The sequence below is a fragment of the Ciconia boyciana genome, chromosome 4 (genome assembly GCF_034638445.1).
Source record: "Ciconia boyciana chromosome 4, ASM3463844v1, whole genome shotgun sequence".
Lineage (NCBI taxonomy): Eukaryota > Metazoa > Chordata > Aves > Ciconiiformes > Ciconiidae > Ciconia > Ciconia boyciana.
Window position 1 is genome coordinate 100,579,405 of NC_132937.1, and position 26,273 is coordinate 100,605,677.

Genomic DNA, 26,273 nt, shown 5'->3' on the forward strand with positions numbered 1-26,273 from the left:
GCCAGCCCCGTGCCAGATGTGTGTCCCCCTTGCTGGTACCCCACCAAGCTCTCCTCAGCGTGTGCACGTGTTTTATTTTCCCAGGTTGAGGTGTTATCAGCAAACTCCAAAGTTTACGTAAGTAATGAAGGAGCTGGCTGATCTGATCCGTTTGATCCAACGAGGCTTGGATTGATGAAATATTGTTTAGGATTTATGAAATATCTAGGTCTGTGCAAAAACATCTACTGCAACATATATGTGGCATGCCTGCTGTCTCGAAAGAAATACAGTTTTTGGTTTTGGGGAAAAAGTCATTGTTTTATAATGGGTTGTGTGCACCCCTATGGACATAAACAGACCTCTAAAATTGTCAAAGCGATTTCCATAGAAATGTACGGAGCACATATAGCAGACAGTCATCGTTTCAGGTTCATATATTAATGAACCAGAAATTACATTCCCTTTATAGCAAGTGTCCTCTAGCACTCCCCTACCTTAAGGAAAATAGCACTTCAAAACGCTGACAAGAGCAAAGTCTATAAACCCATCATTTAAATACCTGACAGTAAGCACCAGTGAGAGATGGCACTAGAAAACGTACACTCGAAAGGGCTCTTTTGCAGGCACTGGGGAATTTTCTCTGTTTTCCCTTGTTTTCAGTATTTCATTTTATAAAGCTCTTCCAACATTTATCTGAGCACGTGGTAGTGGTATTAGTCACGTATACCACGAGAGCCTACCGAAGTTGCAGTCTCATAGCTTCCACAGTGTTACTGCAGCACTAAAACCATCAATAAAAATGTTTTCACACTCTATATGACAAAATCAATTTTACTAATAAGTACGACATTTCTTCTAAGATGAACAAATTTAGTAATTTTCTTTTTACTTCTCATTTTTTTTGAAATTATGATTTTATCTATTCTAGCTTAATATGGAAGTAAATCGGAGTGATACCATGCGGCTCAAATTAAGAGATATCAGTCCAATTCTTAAGTAAGCTACTAACAATTTTTTATGAAGCAATGCTAGTGGAAAGTGATGGTGGCAGTGCTGGGAAGCAGGGTCTGCTGTGGAAGCCCAGAGCAGCTGTGACAGTGCAGATTCAGCTGCACTGCTCCGCTAACTTCTTAAAATTATTTTCTGGAAAATAAACCACCAAACCCTTCAATGCGTGATCAGGTCGTTTATTCCTACTTAAAGGGTCTGAGTTGAGACTCCCAATGCAACGGCTAGGAGTGATTTTCAGCAGACATTGGATATAGATCACTAATGCATTGCACAAAGGCTACTGAAAAGCCATCAGCTGGGAACAGCTTTTGGTCACTACTAAACAGGGGGCAGATTTGAACCAGTGACCTAGAAGTGAAAGACTTTGTAATCTGATTACCAATCCCTTGAGCCATCCCATCCCTCCCCTTTTCTTTTTTACTGATAAGAGAAAAAGAGTCTTATTACCTAAGCAACTTTTGTAGCCTGTTAGCAATGCAAAAGCTTTCATTTAGTGCTTAAAAAGGAAAGTCTCATGGGCACGCTTATTAGCCCATCTCAAGCACAGGCTCTGTATTATTTTTCCCTATTAATTTCGAAATAAATGTATTGGTATAAAAGTGTAGCACAATGCTTTTTCTGATAATGATTTATAGTAAAGTTCTTGCTGATTAAAATAGATGCTGATGAGAGGTTTTTACATAGCTGTGGAGTCAACAGATCCCTCACTGGCAAACGAAGAGACAACACACTCCTTTTGTCAGCAAATACTCCAAAGAATATAAACGCATTACCGAGGTATGGTGTGTATCGCAGATGATAAGCATCTAAATCGCTTGTTTTTCATACATAAATCATACTTTTAACCAACCACGAAGATGCATTTTCTCATTCAGAAGCAGGACGGGTTGGTAAGTGTTATAATCTCATCATCAAATATTATTTTAATGCACAAACAGGATCTCCCAAGTATGCCAAGACCCATTTAAATAGCCTCTAAGAGACAATGAAGCTATTGTTTCTCCTTTTCCTTCTTGGTCCTCTTCTCAAGACCCTCAGGAAGAAATCTGGGAGACCTTTTCTGCCAGTTTCCTACCTCTTTTTTGCAGACATTGTGGCCTGCACATTAACACTGCTTCCTTTGGCTGGAGGTAATAAACGATTAGCTACAGCATAGCAGTGCGGTGTTCATGTTATTCTTTGCTGTACTACACTCAGCCAATGTCTCAAAAATTAATGCAAGTGTATCAGGATCTGAAATTAACTTTTTATAGCCATAAGCAACATCCCGCTAGGAGGGGGAAAATCCTATTATAGCAGTTCTGGCATCTCACTGCTTGTAGACTGTTAGCACGCACAAAATAAGATTTCAAATTATAAAATGGTGAATGCAAAAAGAGTTGTTCCGTATTGATTAAACATTTTTTTTTCTTTTTGCTTATGAACCGATAAAGCAAACCAAGGTGATGCTCGCTCTTGTTAAATGACAGATCTATTACTAAAGATCAGGTGGGAGACCAGACTGTCCAAGACTACTACGTGATCGTACAGAAACAATTAGAAACCCTACATATTTATAATAAACATGCAATACTATCCTCCGGAGTTGTGCCGTAACTTCCAGGAGGATTTTTCAGAAATTTATATATTCACTGCACTGTTTAAAAATACATTGCTAAGAACTACAATGGCTCAAAATCACTTTGACATTTGCAAGCGATTATGCTGGACTAAAATAAGATACTTTCAATTCACTCTGCACAAAATATAACCTATTGTTATACTGGCTTGCCTTTTAATGGCCATGAGTTCTGGCTAGGACAATGTTTTAGAAGTTTATTAAAAAATTACTTTTCCTATGTAAGAAAACCATTAAGTTTCAAACAGCTGAAAATTAGAACGTATACGTGGAAAAACCCATTGCCTCAACTAACAGGTCATTTGCAGGGATCAGACAAACCAGCTGTTAACTACACACGTTTATCAATACCTGGCGTGAGAAAATTTACACACTCGCTCAAAGTCAGCAACAGTTAACCAGAAAGAAATATTTTGGCTAAACACCAGAGAGGTAGAACAAAAGAACAGACCAGATTTGATATAGGGCCCAATCTCAAATCGCAGCTTAAGCAATGAACAGTGCTTTAAACCACGGGACTTAATCTCTTGAACCTGAGTGCTGGAATTTCATAGCAAAGACAAACGCCCGCTCCAGCCAGCACGCAGCACTCGTTACAGCGCTTTGCTGACTGCAGAAGACATGGACGAGCTAACAGCAACGCTTGGCGTCTTCACATTGAACCGGGACATTATTATTTTGATAAAATGTCTAATATCGGTATTAATTTTCTGATGTTTGTGAAATGACAGCTGCTTTTATTAATCCGATTAACCTGACTATTCAACCTCTTTTGTAAATCCCATCCAAATAACACTAATGAAAGAGCCCATGAATGGAAGAAACATTTGAACTTGGAACAGCAGCTCAGGTGATTTAGCGTTCTGTAATTAAGAAACATCTTTCCAAGGGTAATGTAAACGATACGCGTTTTACACATACCGAAGATGCACTCTTTAAACTTCCTATTCTTGTCCTCTGCTTATCTTTCTCTTGACCTTTGCTGAAATAAGTCACCCTAACTCCTCAGTACCCTCCCGACGCGTTTCTAACGCTGTGCATCACGCTCGCTGGCTGGAAGCACAGCTGGCAAGGGATCTAAACCCCATCGCAGGGCAAACTCAGCCTTCTGGCTTTGCCAAGAATGACATTTCGAGTGGTTTTTTTGGGGAAAAAAAAAAAAAAAAATCGTTGCTGTACGGGACGCTTGACTCCGTATTGGTTTGCGAGTACTGACGGCTCCCCCCGTTACAGTAACCCAAGGCTAAAACCAAAACAGCAGCGAATTAAGCAGCCTAGAATTTCTTAAAAAGAATTCAATCCTTCATTAAAGTAGGATTGCGGAATTCAGCCCAGTTCTGCTCGCCGTCCCAGAAGGAAGCTGCAACCGAGGACAAGCAGTGCCCTCTAGTGTCACCGGCTGCCGAGACCCCCCCGCAGCACCGCGGGGACCGGCCGCGGGCCAGGGAGCATCCCCACCCGGGGACACGCGTGGGAGCGGGCAGTGCCCGCCGACGGCTGGGGCTCGGCCACGGCCAGGCGTCACGGCCGGCGTGCGCGCATCGCAAGGCGGCACGCAACCGCGGCGCGCCCGCTGTACTTACACGCAGCGCCCGGGCGCGCGTGCGCACGCACGGGCATCGTCGTGTGTGATTATTCTGGGGCCACGTATATGCAGGCGTACGCCTGCACGCGCACTCGTCCACGCACGGAGCCCGACACGGCCGAGACGTCTTTAACGTGGCGGGCAGCTCAGGAAAACATCTCGGCGCGGAGCAGCAGGCCATGCGTGAAAGCGGGCGTCAGAAAGCCCAGCAGAGTCGCTCGCTGTGAAGATGTCTAATAGGAACTGCTGAATACACAATACGGCGAGCAGGGGCTGAATGGCTAAATTGGAGCGGCCAGAACACAGTCAGAAGGTTTTGAATCAATCAGAAATTATAATTAAACCTGTAATGAGTGTTTTGACATCTTCCCCCCTTTTTTTGTTAATTGGAGGTTAACACTATTTAGACTTTATTACGGTCCAGTATCAACAATTTTGTAATATAACTTCTATGCCTTTTAGCAAATTACCTCAAACTTTACTCTCTGGATATAAAAAATAGCCCCTTAGCACTCTCAAAAATTCCCCTCTGACAGGAAAAATTCTACAAAACTTCAGTATGCGTTTTATTTAAGCTGAAATTTACAACGGAGTCACGCTAGGTTTGTTTAATTTTTCATTTTACTGCATAAACATTTGACAAAGAGAGAAAGCTATCTGTTCATCTTGTGAATGATGGTATACGTCATATGTTCATTAGCATTCACGTCTTCCGTGAAGTACAGGCAATAAAATAAGGAAACAAAGACAAAAGGTATAAAAGAACGATACAAGATGGCACCAGTTACAGGTGCATGGAACAAGCCTCGAACATTACAAAAAGACATATATGAGATGTCAAATAAGCCATTCTTATAATAGCGTAAAAAAAGAAAAAAAGAAAAAAAATTGAAGCCTGACAGTGCTGCCCAATTTCATTTGCATAAAAAGTGCAAGTGACTATTTATAAATATATTCAGATCACAAGATGTTTGTATTCTGTTCTTCCACGTAAAGCATTAATAGACATTTATTCCCATCCTTGCATTTTAAAAAGCAATGTACATAATTAGGCTTTTACGAAAAGATTACAATGTGCATTATAAATTTATTCCTGTTTAAAGTGAAGGTGGCAAATATGCATTAGTTTAAGAGACAAATGGCTGGAAACGCAGTGTTCAGAATGACAGTAGATACGTATTTAGACACCTTACAATAACTATTAGGGTACAATTGCTGATGAAACTTTAATTGCATAAGATTCATTAAAATCTCTAAATGGCATATACACATTTAGGCTCAATTTGAGAACTTAGCCATAAAAATGGATTTGGAAGTTTTTGTCGTTAGATTTTAGCAGTAATTTAGCATTCTGGAAAAGTTAGCAACAGCAACTGAAATAATTCAACTGCATGCTACAGCCGATGATACTGCATCTATGGCTATTATCAATAAATATTTTTTCAGGAGACTTACGGTGCTGCTGCCCGGGGAAGCCAGCCCAAAGCCTGGCACGGTTCAGCCCAGCACAGAACGGTTTGGGAGGCAGGAGGTGAAAGCACAGTTGCATATTACAGACGTTCAGAAAGTTTTTATTATTTTCCCCTTTCACGCACAAGGATGCTAACAGCTATTTTAAGGAAAAGAAGAAAAGACAAGGTCGCTTGCTGTAGCACCGCTTGATCCCTTGTGCCCGAGGATGTCAACCTACTGCAGAAAACGTGACACGGGCTTACACTTTAGGCTGGCCGAGAAAAGTTAATTTTGCAGAGGAAAGCAGTTGTTATTTACCCCAAGTTCAGGCCGCGCGCTGTTCATTTGAGGACAGGGAGCGCACGCACAAGGCGCAGCCCCGCGCGGGCACGTACGTGGCGTGAATGACACCAGCAAAAGAAAAAAGGAAGCCGAGGACTGACGTCCTCTCAGCGTTACTCATTATCTCTGCATTGCAAGGAGGGTTAAAATCAAAATGGAGGCTTTTTTGGGACCTGGGCACTTCTGCTGTTTGGAGCGCGTGGCTGGGGCGCGCTGGCTTAGCAGAAAGGGGAGGAAAGGGATGCACGCTGCCGTGCAAGGGTGTGCGGCGAGTGTTTGCTGCTGACAGGCTGGAAAGTTTTGCTTGGGATACAGCTGGGTGGAAGAGGCATGATTGAAGGGGAGTGTGTCGATGTGCGAGAGGTCAGGGGGAAACAGGGAAGGACTGAAACACACCTCCTGCATTACCAGCATCAATAGGTCTTTGATGCTATAGAAATTACTCTGCTAAAACTTACTACGAATTTTATACCAGTAATATGCACTACGTGTAATCGCGTGTGAAGATGTACACGGGCAGGGAGATGCACAGAACAGCAAACTGTGGCATATGCCTGTATGCATTTGGCTTACCAAATGCAAGCGGATGCTTTTTCCTATGGGATGCGTCTCCTGAACTACCTGATTTAGAAATATTTGTTTAAACTGCGAAAAGTTACTTTAGCATGTACGAAAGAGAAGCAGAAGGCAGAAAGATTTTTTATTTCAAAATAAGGTATCTCGAGGCATGTGCATTATATAACTAATTTTAATTTTGTGCAGTTACAAACTATAGACTTGCTATCCCTTTCTACAGATTCATGCGAATCTACCAAATATAGTGACATTGAAATTTCAAATTTCTTTTTTCTATAGCACTTGCTTCACAATTAGAGTAAAAAACTTCACTTAGATTGTACTTAGCAGAATGCTGCAAAATATAAAAATGTATTGAGTACATACAAAAGAAGTGCAATCCAAAGCAATGCAAATAACAACTTAACATCATTATTTCCTATGCCATACAATAAAAATCAGTTTTGTCCAGCCAAATAAGGATTTAGCCTCTACTTAAATAGGACAATTGCTTTTTTTTTTTTTTTTTTTTTCCTGGAGAAAGAGAGGTGGTGGGAAGCAACATGAGAGTCTGCAGAGCAGGACGATTCTAATTGTTTTGTCTTTATTACGCATTATTCTTACAAATACCACCACCTATTACCCTTTCAGCAATAAAGTAGGGCTCAAACGGTGACCCCACTAAATCTGGTGCTAAGCAGTCTGTATCGCACCCTGAGCGGCCTCTCCTCAAAATACAAACATGACAGAAAATCAGCATTTCTGGAGTGAGACGGGGAGGCTCTATCAATTCCCTCCTCAGACTGCTGCACCAGATCACAAGTGTCGAGGAGTTCTTGATCAAGTCTTTGTTGTTTAAACACCCCATTTCACCTCAAAAAAAAAAAAAAAAGGCAGAAATAAACTTTAATGTCTTTTAAAAAATGCGCTAGAGTATCTTGCATGTGATGGAAGTCTGCCAGTTAGATCATCAAAAGGTTTGGAGTGAAGGGCAGATACCACGTACGTACAATGCATGGAGAGTAAAAATGTTTAGGTGGGAATGAAGTAGCGGAAAACATTTTTAATTGCCGCATGGTATCTGCCACATTAGCAGTACCTGGACTTTGAAAAGATCTCCCTAGCAAAACAACAGAGAACCACCTCTTATCTTCAGTAACATGCTTGTAAAATGAAAATGTCTCAGTGACACGGGAGAGGGATGACACTTCAGACATCCTCTGTAATTTTTCCAGTCTCTAAATACTACGGTTTTACAAACTAAAAATAAAAAACCCACAGACTTTGGAATTTCATTCTTTATATACTTATTTTGAAAACATTTGCCCTGCATCTGAAAAATAGCACTTTTTGCTGTGGAAGTTATATCTTTCACAGGAAAACTTAAAAATGTGGTTTCTTACATTGTGCTGCTCTATTTTACTCAGACCTTATCAGCAAAAGGACTCACTCGTATGCCTGATGCTGAAGATGCCCAGCAATCAAGCAATTATTAAACCCCATTCAAAGCACTTATTTCAACACATCCAGAACATCACTGGGGGCTGCAAATATCTGCTGAGAAAAATCTCAATATACAACATCCATGGAGGGTATCAGAAACTCTGGATGTACCTATATACATCTCCATCACGTTTTTCTACGGCATCTGCTTTGTTTAACAGCACAATGCTATGCACGCTACGGATACTTTTTTTCCAGAGAGTATTTCTACCTGAAGTAAGAGATTAGATTTCTTTTCTTCATTTTAATTGCTTATAAACAATTGTTCCCCACCCTTTCTTTTTCAAAACTGAAGCTGTTTGCAAAAGACCTCTTTTGCTACCAGAAATTTTTCGGGTCTTGTTGCCCTGCATCGTTCAGGCATATAAGCAAGTCCAGCATTTTTCTTCAACTGAATAACACAGATAATGGGCTGCTACGAGATACTCAGACTCTTCTTTTATTTCAGAATTAAAAGCAAGTTCCACTCCCCACTTAAGAGATTAGCTCATATTTAGCCCGTGCCCATGTTCTGTGTTCATTGACTCAAATATCAGCAAAAGACAGCTTAAAATAAGTGAAAAGTGTTGCAGATGCACAATCTGTGCACAATGCAGAGACACAATATATATAACGCTCGCATAGGATATCGCTACGTATAGCAAAATAGTTATCGGTATAAATATGCACCGATTTCATTTATACACTGAAACAAAACAGAACAGATTTTCAGTTACTATCCAACTTTTTTTTTCCCTGCAGATTTTTGAAATCTGTATTTGCATGTTCATCCTCTATGCTACGGAAAGCTCAGAATTCATCATCGATGCAAAAATCAGAAAAGATCCTCTGTACCAATAGGTCAACACATTCTTTTGCGATTTTAATAATGGCCTGTCCTATTACATTTGTTATTCATATAGAATAAGGATAGACAATTTTTAGGTATTATATAGCTTTCTTCTGGAATATTAGCTTTGTGGCTTTGAGAGGCCATTTTCTAAAGATCCTAATAGTCAAATGACATCTTGGGAAATGTTACATTCTCACTGCATTTGCATGATAATGAAGATGAAATTTCATATACGCTACCTGAATTATACTTATCTAAGTTTTGTTTTACTGAATGACCAAAGGAATATGTTCCCTAAGCCAAAGTATTGCAATACAATGCAATACATTATTGCTGCTGTGAAAGACATGAAACTATAATCCAAGCGATAAAAAAAACGCTGCGTAATTTATGTAATAGCGTTAATATGATCTCAGCTGCGTATCGCTGAATACTTATTTCCTTTGAAGAAAATTCTACAGCACCCACAAAAATATCCATAGTCAATTTTTAAAAAATGATGAAGGAACGGCTCTGCGATGCTCAGCGCTCTGCAGGACAGGAACGCTATTGTAACATTTCATTTTTCACCAACATGCAGTACTATCACGCGCTTGGTACAGTTCACATGTCAGCTTATTCACTAGATATGAGCCACCCTTTGGGTATAACCACGTTTCACCTGTACCTGCGGGAAAGTCCATGTGTCACATCATTTTCTGACCACAGAAAGAGGTTTGGTGGACAATAATAACGGGCATCTTTCCCATAATTATGCACGTAGGCAAATATGTGGCTCTCAGAAATTGCAGCGGTGGATTTCAGAGCTCCTGAATATGGGTTGTTATTGCAGGAGACATTGAAAAGCTCCATCCCCTACAAGGGTGAGCCAAGAACCCGGCTGCCAAACCTGGGTTTCGAAAGCCAGCCCCTGACATACCACGTCGGTAACAGCAAGGACATTGTAAGGAAGTATTTGTCTTCTCTGATCAACACAGAGCTGATCAATCATCCGTCTGCTCAGCAATTTACCTGCGTGATTAATTTTGAAGGACAGCTCCAGAAAGCCAAAATCCAACTGCAGTTTTATTCCGAAGATGCCATTTTTAAATATTTTTGTAAGACGGAAGAAAATTTAGTACAAATCACGAAAGTTACAAACTGACAACATTAATCTAAACAAAGACACCAGCACACCCAGTCTTAGATTAAGTCTCCACTTATAATTGCAAACTCTTTGAAGAGAGAGTAGTTTTGATTTTTGCTGGAAGCTATAGGCATTGTTTTAAAAAAAACCAAAAACCACAGCATGGAATAAATGGTGTACATAATGGCGATTTTATTTAACATAGCTTTTCAGTACGCTCTGGTCTATGCTGTGCTATAACTGCGGAAACACATCCAAATTAAAAAAAAAAACAAACAACTTATCCTGAAAAAAAAAAAAAAAAAGGAAAGGCCTATACTCGAAGGAACATCTGAATAAAATTGAGACATCTGCAGTAAAGTTTTCCCTTCTCCCCAGAATGTTTGAGATGAACTCGGCGTAACACTGCCTTCCAAGAAAAGACAGGGTGATCAATGCAGGAGCACATCAGGCTCCCTTGGACAGGCCAATCAATGCAAGAAAGAACCTTGCCCAGGGCCTTATGCAAATAGAAGCACGTCCTGCAACCCGGGGAGGGAACATGCGCAATAGATCAATGGCATCTGAAAAACCTTACAGCTATATCAGCCTCAGACAGTAAATATATAATGATGAATCCCTCACGTTCCGCCGTGAACTCTTTAAACTAGGTTATTTTCAACAGCTGGTTTTAAAAAATCTGCCGGGGCTGTAGACAGCAACGGCAGCGAAGTGAAATAAGATTACTGAGGGTTAAATTAACAATGCTTTTTTTTAAGGCTGAGAAAATATAATCTCTGTACTTTAGCACCTTGTAAAATGCTGGAAGTTATGTGCCCGCCGGGGTAGGGATGAGAGGAGGGTGGCTGGGGTTTTGTGTCATTGTTTTGATATTCTGATATATTTTTTTTTAAACCTACTCAGTAAAGTACTTGGTGGTGTAGGAAAAAAATAAAAGGTTTATCATTTACAAGAACTACAATACCAGAGAGCTAACATCACAATCATCATTCTGTTGATTGAAATTCATTCTGTCAATGAATATTGTAATTATATTTTTTGTACCCTCGACTGTTTTAGACTATGTTTTAAAGGAATTCAAAATACTAAGGCTCTTAAGCAAAGCAGCTGACATATAACATTAATACTTCAAAAGCACTCCAAATTGGAATAGAACTCAGTAAGGCACACAAAGCAATATTGATGACCACAGGACCATACAGGTTCACCAACTACTTGGTAACTACATCAAAATTGCTAAAATAACAAGTCTTCCCACGCAGACTTGTGGGGAATGATTTCCTAAACATTATTCATCATCTGTTCTTGGGGAGAGAAAGGAGGAGGATGAAGGAACAAGCAAAAAGCCTACAAAAACTTTTCCTCTGAAGAAACTCCGCTTTTAAAGATCACTAGAGGCTCCTAACTTCATAGCACAAAGGTATAATACTCCTGTCAGACAGCTAGAGCCACCCCAGGACAAAATATAATCCAGATATCGACAAGCAAATAAAATGCCTTGGCTTAATCAAGCTTGTAAAAACCTCATGCACTTTGTACCCTGATACTGCAGGATACTGAGATTCGCTATTACATTTAATTTGCCTGGGAAAATGGAAAAGACAGAAAAATAACTAATTAAACTATTTATTTTTCATGTATTTATGAGGAAATTATACTCCCATGTTTTGACACTTTGCATTAAAATATCAGTTCAGTTTTGCAGTGTTAAAAGCATAATTTTCTCAATGAATATACGTGCAAAATCTACTTACATATTTTCACTTCATATCACATTCAAGCAAAGCCCTTAAATAGGATTATTTTAACATTTAAACAGTGGTAGTCATGCTATTATTAATATTAAAATACTTCACTAATATACTGAGAGAGCTATGTAACACATCTTTGCTAGATTAAAGAAAGGAAAGTTCTAGGATAAAATGCAAATTCCAGCTGCTTCTTATAGTACCACAGTTTTAGAGCTCCCTTCACCAGAGTATGTTTGGATTCCTTTTACTCTACCTGGATTTGCAATGCCTAATATATCATTAACTTGCAGTTCCCCTGGTTGATCCACTAAACTGGGTCTTAAAGTCTTATAAAATCTCTACTGTTCCACACAAAAGCCATACATATACTTTTCACCATAATTAACTTTTAAATTAACAGTAACACAATACACTTGTGTAGACTTATCGGCATAAGATCATGTCACAGAAATGGGAAAAAGTATGAAATAACAGTGAGACAACTTTGGTTTTTTAATGGTTTTTCCATTAAAAAAAACCCGGCAGAATTTAAAACAGCCTAATATTTCAGATAAAATAATCTGAATGCACCACAAAACCTGTCAGGGAATAATACGTGTGATTTTCCCACTTTCTTCATTGTATAAGCAAATCCAAAACTACTTTTCTTCTTTATTAGTGTTCATATATACATTCAAAAAGAACTGCAATCCCTTTAGACTGTGATGATGCCATACATTGTAAAATCTTTAGTATTAAGCTGCTCTCCAAACCAATCTAGAGAGATAAGTGACAACCTAGAAAGCTAAATAAAATGCCAGGGTTTTTCATACTGTACCTGCTGGGAACAGCCCCCCCACCCCAGTAGTCATGTTGTTTGAACCTCCAGTCAGTCCAACGCATGGCCATTTATAGATGCAATGACCACATCTACATAAAGTGGCGTTCTAAAAATGTCATTTTTCTGCCCTGATGCACCACTGCCAGAAAAGGAAGCATCTGCAGAGGATGAGGAAAACTGGAGGGTGCAATACCACAGCAGAAAGATGCACCTGCTGGTAAGACCCAGAAGGTGGATTAAATAAATTAAAAAGATGTGCATTCCCAGAAGATTTTACAAGGTTAAGAAGGCACAGTCTGAAGATCAACCTGAATGGGGTGAAGCGCTAGTAAGTCTGTCCAGGAAAACAGGAGATGGGACTTTTTATTTTTATGGAGCAGGACTCAGGGGCAGGTGCACCAGCATCTCAGGAATTCACCCCGGGGAGCCAAAAAAGAGATGGACTGAAATAGTTTACATCAAAGAGAAGGCAAAGACGTTCAATGTCAGCAACTTTTCTCAGAGTTTCAGGACAGAAGACTTGTCTCCTCTTACTGCTGATGAATTTCCCCAATGTCTGGAGGAGCTCGGGTGAATATGAGATGGTTCAGACAGAAAAGACCTCTACGGAGGTGCACGTCTAGAGATGACAACTTGTAACGTCTGGGAAGCTTGGGCAACCAGTGAGGAAATTAATAGCTAGGCAAGAAACTAAGGAAAACCAGTTGTCCTGGGTCCTGGAGTTAACTGTTGGGATCCACGGTGTACTCCACACGTTTTAAGGAGATGGCTGCACACAGACGTTGCCCCATCAGCTTTGACAGGCTCCAGGGCTGAAGTTTATCCGCACAGCTGAAAGGATGAGCGACGTGTTCTTTGAACACGGTCCTGTGCTTTGGCTTTTTTTTTTTTTTTCTTTCAAAGCTAGAATTTGAAATGAAAAATAAACTGACTGATAAGTACACTGGCTCACAGAATTTAAAACAGTTGAAACAATGCAGGAAAGGATACTAATACAAAGGAATTTATTGAGCCAGAAGGAAGTTTCTAGTCAGATATAGGGATAGATGCCAAATACGGTTTTATTTAACATCTTCATTAATGATCTGGAATTAATTAAATTTGCAGGTGACATTAAAGCTGGAGAAACTGCCAAGAGAAGTAAGGCATGAAAGAAATACAAAACGAGCTTCCAAGATTCATAGACCTGTAGCACAAAAGGGATCGTTATGACAATCCAGTTTGTCATCCTGCGCAACAAGGGCCACAACACAGCTAGATTTAATTTGGAAGAACATGAGATAATGTGTTGACATGAGAACTTGCTGGGGGGGAAAATCATCTACTACTTTCAGTACCACTGGGGAAAGGGCAATTCAGAGCACTAAAATACTCTGAGGGATGCATGAACATCAGCGGGTACCCAATTCAAACAAAGTTTGGAAAAAAAAACAACCTAGTACCATTTTGGCTGCATGGACCAAAATGTTGCACAGCTGAACAAAGGTACTGAAGTTCACCTTGAGCTCACTACAGTAACTGCACTTAAAATACAGAGTTCAATTCTCAGCATACTACCAGAGAAATGTTGACAAATAGTACTGAATTCAGACAGGAATAAAAAGAAAACCGAAAAAAAAAAAAAGAAGACCTAGTTATATATAGTTGGGCAACAAGAGAACAAGGGAATGGAAGTACGAGAACAATTGCTGAAGATCAGAAAGCTCTTCATACCGAAATCTAAAAATAAATATTCACTGTGTAGTGCATGGAATTTAAAACAATGCAAAGGAATTATAAAAATATACAACTAGTGAGAAGACGCCAACTCTAGAAAAGTCTCTGCAAAGAAATGCAGAAAATGCCATGCCTTCGACCTCCAAATCGGAAAGGATACAAACACATATTTCCAAGTAACTGGATTTCCAAGTAATGCTAACTTTCACCCACCTCTAGTTCTTGGTTCATTTTATAATTAGCAATCCAACTTTGGTGTCAAACTAGAAAATTAATATGAACAGGCCAATGAGATGTAAAGTAATGATGGGTGGTGCTGGCAATTAGTACTCGGTATATCGTTCCAGTCCATGAAACACTGCCCTTCTCCTTTTGGAAGAAGTGGGGAAGGGGCATACGTACGGCTAGCCTCAGACCACGGACTGAGCTGAGTGAAGCATGAGATATTACATTAGCAAATGATTAAGAGGAAGCAAAAAGTAATGAGACTGAGCAAGTTATCTGGAGCAAGGTAACGAGGAGGAATGAATATTCAAAACATGAGCCTGTTCTGGAAGCGGCCAACGCTCGGGCTTTCATTGCAGCCATCTTCTTTCATCCAGTAGCAAGGCTGAAAGGGCTGGGGATGAACTGAGGAAGGGGATGCCTACACGGCATTTAAACTAAAACACCAAAAAATGAAAAAGGACATGCAGCTATGGTGCTCTGAACTGCTTGGTAATCATTCATCATTCCTCTGTCTCTTCCTGTTAGATGATCCTTCCAGACTGCAAGTTCTTCAGGACAAGGCACTACTATATGATTGCTACCGCAGTGCAAATGGATAATAACCGTAAATGGTAGCAACTGAAATAGTGATGCCAGTGTACACTTGTCAGCTTATTTATTTAGGCTGAGAGTGGCCTAAAATGTTTATCATCTGCTCTGTGTTAAAATGAGCAATATATGCATATAAATATATATATATGTGTATCTATGTGTGTCTATACACACACACACACACATTCTTTCCGTATGTATATATCAGTAAAAGCCAAATGTGATTGAGAAGTTGCTCCCAGTACAGCAGGCAGTGACACGTATTAAGATACTTTAGTATTTTTTGCTCAATCCATCATTTAATTTCCTTACTGCTACAACCCCTCACCACAGGATCCGCGATCCCTGTTGCTTTCTACCGCAAGCTGAAGCTTGTGCATTTCAGAAAGCATTAGCAAAAATGAGTCCACTACTTCCAAAAACAAGTAAGGAGGGAAAAATGTTGTTTGCAAACATTGGTGTTTGGGGGTTTGACCTGGTTTTGGTTCAAACTCAGCACTTCCAGCAGAGTGAGCCTGGAGTCAGAGAGGCACCGACTCCAGAAAAATTAATCCAAACTGGGTCCAACTGTTCGTGGCTGAAAACACGCACCTGCACATGCTGTGTTTCACAGGAACATGGACTCCTGGGTCATACTAAGGACCAACAGTCCCAGCCAATTACTCACACAACTCTTGCCGTGTGTGGGTCATGCTGGGTAGCAGCTTTGCCCCAGTCCTCCTGTTCCCAAACAGGCTTTCCTCATCTAATGGTGAGAAACCTAATTCCGCCCTAAATTTATTCATGACCAGTTTTAATCCATTTGTTCCTGTGCCAACATTGTTCTTTGGCTTACAGGGCTCTCCCTCCCCGCTGTTTACTCTCCCGATGTATTTGCAGAGTGCTACCAATCCCTCTAAGCTTTCCTTCGCCAGGCGGAACAAGCCATGCTTTTTAAACTCTGCTTCTGTAGCAAATACAGAATAGACGCCGAACCTTCTTTTTCTTCAATAGCCACCAAAGTTAACGTAAGAGCATTAGCAGATTACACAGCTCTTATTAGACTGATAAGCCTAGAGAGTGTGTGTACTGTTTCTATGGCTATGTTGATTCTGGTGCTCACGGTAGGTAGGACATCTCCGTGTGGCACCACGTCACGGCACCTTCGCGTAGCCTTCATGGTTTCTGGTAAAACAGGCTCTCCATTGCTCTGAGCGTACTGACACCTCTTCCCTATACCTCTTCCAGGCTGAGTTAATCTTCCCCAATGTCTCAAATTATCTCAGATTAATCTCACCAGCATGCTGGCCGGCATTAATATTTCCCTTCCTGGGACAGAAAGAGCGAACAAATCACAGGATCACATTTGGCTCTTCTGTTGCGTTACCGGGTCATTCATTTGCAGCCATCAGCGATGAAGCCGCATGTCCAAGGGCTTCTCCATCCCTGCTGCTCCCTGTTGATGAGATCACTCTTCATACACAAATGCAGATGACTAGCCAGTCAATGCCCAAGTGTCTGGAAGTTTGTATTCTTTCCTTTAATTTCTATTACTGCAGACATTCTACCTCTGAATACCAACGGTGACTTCACCACCACCCCACGCCAGGAGCCAATTTCATTAGCGCATACTTACTTTGTGTGCGCATGTCAGTAACAGAAATACTAAAAGAAATCTGCCCCAAGGCTAGTGACCCTAGTCCCGTCCAACCCTTTTTACACAACCCACTCCTGTTTCTCCATTAGCTCCTCTTGCCCACCCTCATTTCTCCTTTGACCTTTTTCAGGTGAATGAACATTTTTCCAAGAAGCCCAACAAAGTACAGTTGAAATACATAACCAAACGGAATTAAGATCCTGCTTTTACTTGTAGACTTATTTTTCTGAGTGTCCCTACCTAAGTCAGACCTGACTCAAAGAGGTGCTAATGTAAGCGTACAACACACGAAAAGGTGAGACCTAAAACAGGTAGAGTCAGGTGAGATGATTTGTCCAAAGACTGGACATATAAACCAAGTCCCTATAAACCTACAAGACAGCATCCCATACTGCTCTCCCAGTTGACACTCGACATTTAAAGATTCTCTTCTTTTTTTTTTAGTTTAATGCTCACAAAGCCTTGAAGCACAGTGATATTTTGCTTTGTTTCTTCACAATATGGATCATGGTCTCCGAGGTGTTTTAGTTCTCAGCTCTCTACTTCCAGCTCTCTCCTGTGCTTCCTACAACCATCACAGATCTCGTCTTATTTCTGCAACACATCAGTAGATGTATTTTGATTTAATACGTCAGCCAGGGGAATTAAGAGTTGCATATCCACAGTACTTGCTCTATGCTCATCAATTCTTGAGCCAAACTAAATATAAAAAATAAGTAGATAGATATATTGATGTCAGTATATATAAATAAAAAGCCAAATACAACAAAGCATTCAATCTGAAATTTCAGGAAATTAAATTAATGAAAAGCTAATGACAGGTTCACAGCCCAGTCATTAAGGCACTTAAATTGCATTTTGCCTGGGCCAGAATACTGATGCAGCCTCAGAGACTCCCAGGTAGCTCAGCAGGTCTCCGTTTATCATCGTTATTATTATGGCACCTATCAGCTCTAGCCAGGGTCAGGTCCTCGCCGTACTCAGCACAATACCACAAAATGAAGTGGCAGCATATTGCAGAGCATATCTCAAAATGATGGATCTAAAATGATTTCAAATGGACAAAATTGGCTGATTTTGATGGAATTAGGACGCTACAGTGGATACGGTAATTCGAACAGTGTGTTTTAAGGGCTCTCATTTTAACAAAGCTGCCTAAAAATACACACACACACACTTTTATCTACACCTTTGTGCAAATTGTCAATATATACATCCAACATTTTAGCCAACAAAGACTATAATGAATGGTTTCTCATCTGCTCAAAGACAATGACCCTACTTTCCTTCTCCTAATTTAATTATATTACATTCCCCCATGCGCTTTGTATTTTTACAGCGGTATGAATGCTGTAAGCTGGAGATACCACTACTGATTCTCACAATTTTGTCACGATTCCCATGATATTTGGTATTTTTTTCTTAAAGATATTATTTAACTAAAATTAAAACAAAAAAGCTACACTTCTGCTTCATAAGGTGCTGAGGAAACCCTTGAAAATGAAAAGCCTAAGGTCTCAGGAATATAGGAGGCAAACAGGAGACATCTTCCATGAAATCTTTTTTTTTTTTTTAAATCTCAGGATACTGAATACCTAATTGACAATTTTGAAAGCTTAGATTTAACAATTCTTCTCGTGATTCCGAAATGAGTAGTTGTCATGTGTTTTTTACAGTGATGGACATGGCTAGTTTTGCATGTCACCCAGCATCCTAGGACCACCCTTTCCGTCCCCTCTACACGCAGCCAGGCCGTGATGCTGTAATCAGATCTGCAGGGGATGGCCACAGCACTCAAGGAAGGCACGAGGACACAATATATCTTTTCTCCTGCGCTGGTCTTTCATGCAGGCAATGACAAGGGAAAACATTCTTTTTAAAGCAAAATAATTGTAAACCCACAAAATTTGGCAGAAAAACTCAAAGGAGGCGTTGTACCAGAAACTTATTTTCTGTAAACTAAATATAAAATTGACTCCATCAACTTGAAATTCTCACTTTCTGTTAAATTTCATAAAATTATTATAAGCTAGGAGTTGGGAAAGTTCCACAATTTACCGTCAACTACAGCAAGCTGCTTCTGAAAATAAATCCCCGACTACACTGTGTAAGGGATAACAGAAGTAAGAAGCTGAGATGCGTTCATGAATCACGGCTTGAGTTCTTAAAAATCAGTAATTAGCAGAACACAGTGACCCAACAACTATTTTTAGTGCTGTGTATTCAAAAAGTAATTTACGTGTAGATATTATTAGATGCACATTTAATTTCAAACCACAATTACACAAAGTTTTAATTACTAAATATTAAGATACATTTTAGCATATGGTTTATGATTAGCATTTGTAATTCAAGCTATAAACAATACAACTAATTACATTTATTGGTGGAACTTTACTTCCCACACATGTTCAATCACTTTCAATTATTCCCCTAGTAATCTGTGACCCAGCAAGGTACAGAAATTGTGTGCCTACGTTGCAGTAACTGGGTAACAGTTTCTGTGCATTCAAGCACAATATTACAGACTCACCCTGTTTTTCCTAACATCTCGCAATCACAGACATGCAAAAATGTAGATTAAAAAGCTGCAAAGACCAATAAAAACGTTAGATGCTGTGGCATGTATTTGAAAATTGCAGCCAAGTTTTACTGGTTTGTTTAATGAAGGACCTCCAAACCACAGCCTGGTTTTTACGGCGAGATAAAATTTGGAATGAAGACCAGTTTGGCCACCAAAGGTTTGTAAACAAAAATGCTCCTCCTTCTATACCGATTTCACATGCGATGGCCCTATTTGCTCTCTTTTCACTTCAAGCTTCCCACCAAAATGCGTGCCCACGTCCCAGCACTGGACCTGAGAAACCCCCAGAGCAAAGGGGCGAGGTGGAGCAGAGCCGCTTTTCCTGTGCCAGCTCCTGCGGCAGCTGCAAGCAAAGGGCACGGGGACGCGTCCTGCCCCTGCAAGGCTGAACGCTTCCCCGCGCTGCGCCGGGAGAGCAGCAGCTCTTCCCACGTGATGGTACGAACAACCACGAACGAGTCTTTGCTTAATATCAGGCTTCGTTGGGTTTCTCTGCTTAACGCCAGAGCGTCAGGTTTTCATCGAGAGCCTTGCACCGTGATGAAGCGATGAGCTGGGGATCTCTGCGACTGAGATGACTGCAAATGGCTGGGACAGACCTCGCAGCACTGAGCATGCAAAGTTAATATATTCATTGAAAACGCAAATGTTTTTGGACCTTTTTGCTTGTTTTCCTTTTCCCTGAGGGCACAATAAAATGCAGAAGGCCCAGGCAGAAACCTTCACTCCAAATTAAAGCCGTGTGCTTCACACTGCTCTCCTGTAAGAGGCACGGATGCACAAGGAGCAGCTGTGCAACAGGTCTCCATAACTACTGTAACCTACAATTTTATGAATCAGTTGACCCAAAATTCTTGCACAGCGAGTGTAGAGGAGGTACGGTTGCTATAGGGTGTAGCTGCTCTATCACCCTCATCATCTCCCCCACACAAAGCAGGAAAGAAAGTGAAGTGTTCGAATGTGTATTTGTCATAAGGCAGTAATTGCCCATCAGCTGCTCCATTTCTTTTTTTTGAGCTCTTTGCAATTACTAAGTACCATATGGATATAAAGTTGAGGAGAAAGGAGATCATAACAAAATAAAATCTTACAGATTAATATTGCGGTAAAATAGTTCAGGGCTTATTTCAATGATATCTCCTCCAGTGTATGCATTATTTAATTAAATTGCTTTCTGTGGAGCTCAGATATCAAACCACCTCTACCAAAATCAGGTGTTAATATCCTTTGATGTTTTAAAAAACAATCGGGCTACATTAAATATACTTCTCAGGTCTAGTTTTGCATGACAGATATGTGATGTGCCAATGGTTATATATTATATTCTTCCTCTCAGGCATGCATCTCCTGCAGAGACAGCAGACTACAGAAGCTGACCCTTACTGAGACCATCTTGTCTCTCTGACAAAGCTCCTTTTTAACTTCTTACTTACTGGTTGCTTCCTGCGACGGATAAAAACTTTAGCTCAGCTTGTGATAATTTCACAGGCCCTGAGCACCCTGACCCTGAAAGCCCCAAGGTCAGAAGTCAAGTCTTGTTCTGAAACATCTGTGTGCTTCATATTAAAGTAGAACAAAAGTGAAGAAATATCCACCAGTGCGACAAGAGAAACAGGCAAAATGGGAATGACACGTTGGTCATCTGTTACCCATGCCACCTCAAGCCATTGACTGAAATGTGATGGAAAAACTCTCCAAGCCTCCTTCCAATAAGCACTTTGTTTAGGAAACACTGAGAAAGGTCTCCAGTTGATTTTTATTCCCACCCTGTGCTAAGCATATGTATCTGTAGGCATCCGGCGACCCAAACAACGTGGCTTTACAAAACCTACGGAAATTCTGCTAACGCTTCACTTTGGACAGACGAGGCACACCGGAATAACCTGGGCTGAAACGCAGGGCAGCAGAAAATCACAGCTCAGGAAAGCCAAGACAGAAGAGATGCTCCCTACCCTTCATTGCATCCAAGGAGCAACAGGCACACGCAATGCAACCCGTTTCTTGCCCAAAGTTGTGGTTATTGAAGGAATTATTGACCTTCCCTAATCTGGTCTCTTAAACATTTAGTTTTGAGACTATTTATTGACCTGGTAATAAAATACCTGTGGAAAATGATCAGCTGAACTGTTCTCAAGTCTCAAATCTGTACACGTCATACTTATTTTAAAAATACTCTTCCGGAAGCACAGGGAAAATCAAAATGGCCTTAATTTCTACAAATGAAAAGGGTTAACAAAAATCTTAAGTTCTTAAAGTAATACAAGTGGTCCTGCTCTGGATTCTTCTTGCTACTTAGAGCAGCACAAGATTAAAAACAAAACACTCATGCATGCTTTTTCTTAACTAAGGCACTCATCTTACGTTCAGGCAGGAATCACTTCTACTAACTTTCAGTTAGACTGAACGAATGTGTTATAGACAAAAGATGTACGTATACTTCTGCTGATTCCTGTGTCTATAAAACCAATTGCAATGTTTTGCAATTTACATTTCCACAATAAATGGCACTTTTTTTTTTTTGTTTTCTTCAATAAAACATGTCCTGATTACGCCAGCATTTCACAATTAAGTGAGGAGTCTATAGCTACACTCAAAGAATGGTATACAAGTTCAACAGGCAACTTCGTATACTAGATCGGGTCAACAAATTTGCCTTTAGAGAAAAGGGTGAAAGACTGCAAACTGGATGTTCAGCAGTCCCAGCATCAGGGGTAGGGCAGCTTTACACTGAGCAGAGTCCTCCCCACCTTACATCCGGGTTTACCCAGAGCCTGATAAATGGCAAAAAAGTCTTCCCAGCAACTTCTGCAGACCTTTGTGGAAAACCTGCAAAATTGGGTAAAACAGCCAAATCTCCCCTCATGACCAGTTCCAATCTATATACAAAAAGGTGCATTTGTTAATGTGACTTTGCTTTAAAACTGTTCTTGCATGTTCTCAGTCTTCACCTCCCGTCTTTCTGCCCCAGAGCAGAAACTCACTGAGTGCTGCCTTTTGGTACGTAGCCTGGACAAGGAGGATCCAATGCGTTTTGTTTTCCCACAGTCTTTCAGGTTCGTGCACACTTGGGACCTTATTGTCTAATACAAAACCAGAGAAAAATGCAGTGACCTTCCAGTTGCAAAGAAATCCTCACAGATCTGTATCTGACCATTGGTTCAAAGTTGTTCCTAAATGGCTGCTTTCAAGAAGATTATCACAAAGAATTTAGGAAATCTGTGAAAGACTTCAGGAAAGAAGGCAATGGAGAAGTCACACTTACCAACTCTACAAAGGCAAGTCCACCATAACTGTGAGCAACAAAAAACACGTTCTCTGCAGCTGACTGGGAAATAAAATGGTCCCAAACATAAATTGCATGTTCTTCAGGAGATCCATTATCCTGCAGAAAGAAATTACGTTTGCAACAATTACCTTCTAAAAACTGGCAATTCTGTCTAAAAGCAATGTGTTCCTAGATGTTAAAATGTTTTCTTAAAACAAACCTCAAATGAATATACTCTAGTGTCAAAAAAAGAACAGATTCATTTGTTTAAATAAAAGAAATTTAAGATTGCAATTTAAAGGCAGTAAAACTGTTGCTTTATTGTGGCTTATTTTAATAAATACAACAAAAATTATGCATCTGCAAAATTTTGTCTAAATACCATGATGGCAATTCAGCCAAACAGAGGCATTCAAGGAAATTATGAGCCACTGCTCTGATTTTCATTCTTTTGACAACTCTTTGTCAAATGTTTGTTCACTGACGGTTTGTTTAAAGTAGTTAAGCCCTAGTCTGATAAAACAATAAAAACAAGTAGGAACAATATAAATACAATTCCAGCCTTTACTATTTTTTCATATTATGGGCTAACAGAAATCTGCCAAAGATTAAAATTATGGTATTTGCAACTACTCTTTTAAATGCTACTTTTTGCAACCGCAGACTATGAGATACAGCGCAGATAAAACACCTCTTGACTGCTTACAGGTTAGCCATTACTTTGGAGTCTCTGGTGGTGAGGGGAATGCTTTTTCTTATTACTGAACAAGAATTTGTGAACGCCAGTCAAAGTAAGAGTCACTGAAGGCACTGGAGTGATTTACACTGATTTTAGTGCACTCTCCTCAAACATCAGGGTTGTGCACTCCCACCTCTACCTCAGGGGCTCCCGGAAAGCCCTGTACCCCTCTACATTTTACTTATTGCTCTGGTTGTCCATGTTATAACTAACATCTGTCTAGTCTCAGGTGACAAGAGGAGGATGCTCTGCTCGCTGCCGGGCCCCTCCAGGATTTCACACCTCTCTAGCAGAACACTGCAGGCTCTTTCCAGGCTCTCTCGTGCCAGAAAGAGCTGCTCAGTCAAGGTCACGTCACTTCCTAAAATCTGCATCCCTTTCCCCTTTGCTCTGCTCCACCAACAACTTCATACCCCTAGGTGACCCAGACGCAGACCACAAAAGCCTCGGTTCCTTGGGGAAAATAAAGCACAAACCAGCGAAAGCCACTGGCAATCGGAAGATCCTAATTACAGTGTGAATCACTGTAACTTTACCAAGAACACTGAAGTGATTTAGGTCTTAGACCCATGCTGAAACACAGTTTTGGGAATTTAAGCTCTTACGAGTGTCTAAAATCAATGGGAAGACAGACAGCTAAATAATGTGGTGGATTTAGGCTTTTACTTCTATTCTCACGCCTGGTTTCCTAAATAAGACTGAAATGGCTACAAATCTTTATGGATCTGGACCCAAAGCTTTTAAAACAATTATGTGCTTTTAAATTTTTTTTCTCTAAGGCAGCAGCGATTAAAACATATTTATCAAATTTGCCAAAAAGCACTGAAGGTATTCTTCTTAATCCTGGACAGATTCTGCTCTTGATTGACTATGACAGAACATAGTTTTAACTAATTATGTATCAACTATTGTAAACCACCTCAGCATGAGAAAGGGCTTATTTTCTTTCAATCCTGTTTTGAAATTTGATTGTAGAGATAGGTAAAGGAGGTAAAGACTCCTCCCTTTGTGAGGAAAGAGGGAAGTTTTTCAAAAGAAATTTCATAAAGAAAATATGATTGACAGACCAGTTATTAAGATAAAGCTGAAGGACAACTTGAACTGGAGTTTCCTACAGAAAAGTGATGTACTCTAATTATGATACATATGGAAAAGGCACATTAAAACACCAGGAGAGTTTTAAAATGAGTAGCTTCTCTAAAAGATTTATTTTAGTTAAATATTCAGAAGATATTTGTTTTTAAATAATAATGTTACCATTAATTCTCCTAACAGCAATTTTTGTACAGGTACATAACCCTGGTTTAACGTTCTGACAAAAAGAAGAGGTTGTTTCTGGTTAATATTGCATTTTCAGGTACTTTCTATTTATTATTCTACACGTTGCTGGGAAAAGCACACAATTTTAGGGCTTCCAAAGACTAAGACAGCAGCAAGAAGCTTCTGAAGGATTCAGAAACTCAGCCCGAAAAACCTTTCACCAATTAAAGCATAACCACTGGTCTAGTAAACTGAATCATTAACCGCACAGCTTCACAATCCAGTACAAAGACTCAATAGGATTTTATAAAAGCATGAGCTAGAACGAGTTAGATGCAGACCGTAACTACAGTTTCCTTTGTTACTGGTGAAAAAAAACCCATAAAATGTCAGGATAAACTGTGTTGCTGTACATACCCTGCTAAACCCTAAACAAGGTAAGAAATGCACATACGTGTGAGAAGGAGTTCAGAGGAGTCGTGTATGTTTAGAAGAAAAGCTCTCTCTTCAGAGCATCTGCTTATTTTTTCCCCTCGTAACAAGCCCGTATTTTAAACAACTTGGACGGTGAATAAACCGGCGCCGTGTCCGTACAAGAAACATCTGGCTGCGGGAGCGGGCACTGCTGGCTGCAGAATACGGCCGGTCTCCTTAGGATTTCAAATTGCGCTGGGCCCATGAGGATCCGGGGATTAACCTTCTCTGCCTGGCCTGGGTTAAATTATGAGGCTGGATACTGCAGTTTCAGTATGAAAGGTGACAGTTTCAGGCAGCTGTTGCTTTCCTTCTTTTCATTGCAGCTAAATCCAATGCACTTACATACCACCTTGTTAAATTATTTCATAAACTGCGGGCCTCTTGGTCATGCTTTACCTAATTATCTATATGATTGTACAGAAAGGAATGGAGAAATCACGCTATGCAGCTCCGAAGGCAGCTGAGGCTGAATGCATTCTCGTTTGTGAAACAGACTGGGAGGGAAAGGTGCTGGGAAAGCTGAACTTAAATTTCCAGCTGCTGAAAGTTGCTCATCTGTATCTGGTAATTCTATGTCTAAATAAGCAGTCTGTTTTTTTGGAGGTGTGGAAGTCATAGCTGTGGATCTTCATCCCTCTGAAAATCTGCCCCCCCCCCCATGTATTTAATTAGCAATAAAAGAAAAAAAAATTGAGAATGATGTTATGTGGAAAGGCCTCCGTGTGATGCTAAACCAATGCAAAGTAACACAAAAACAGGCAACTGTCGGGTTGCTGCAGACCAGGCACCTCCTGACCCTGCTCCTGCACCCCAGCTCCCCGGTGCCGGGTGGGGAATGGGGCAGAGGCTCTCGGCACAGAGGCAGAGGCGAAGGTTGTGCCCCCATCGTGCAGAATCTCACCTGCCTCCGGTTTTAATGGCATACTATCAGTAAGATTTACCCCTTAATTCGCTAATAAATGAAAAGACGTCTTTTTCCTAATAACCATTGTGTTTTAGTCCTTTTCACTGACAAAAATAGAGTGAATATACCTCATTTGCCATCAGTGACTGCCAATGCTACGGAGACTATCAGATATTGAACACCTGTCATACTCGTGCGCAGCAAATCCCGCTGAAGATTGCCTTGGAGATAAAGGTGGTTAAAATCATTTAACACAAGTATTGCTGAGGTATTTTAGATTGCGGATGGTGTATTTA

At 40.3% G+C, this 26,273-nt stretch overlaps 1 protein-coding gene across 5 annotated transcripts in view; it reads right to left on the bottom strand.

The window, feature by feature from the left end:
• Window positions 1-26,273, bottom strand: part of ARB2A (ARB2 cotranscriptional regulator A) — a 269,434-nt gene that overhangs the window by 89,789 nt on the left and 153,372 nt on the right. For 4 of the 5 annotated variants that reach the window (XM_072860769.1, XM_072860767.1, XM_072860768.1 and 1 more), the window contains exon 8: window positions 22,595-22,714. The exons of the other annotated variant lie outside the window; for it this stretch is intronic. In XM_072860769.1, the coding sequence (XP_072716870.1) occupies window positions 22,595-22,714 (120 nt within the window). The remainder of the gene's footprint in view (window positions 1-22,594; window positions 22,715-26,273) is intronic. 5 annotated transcript variants of the gene reach the window in all.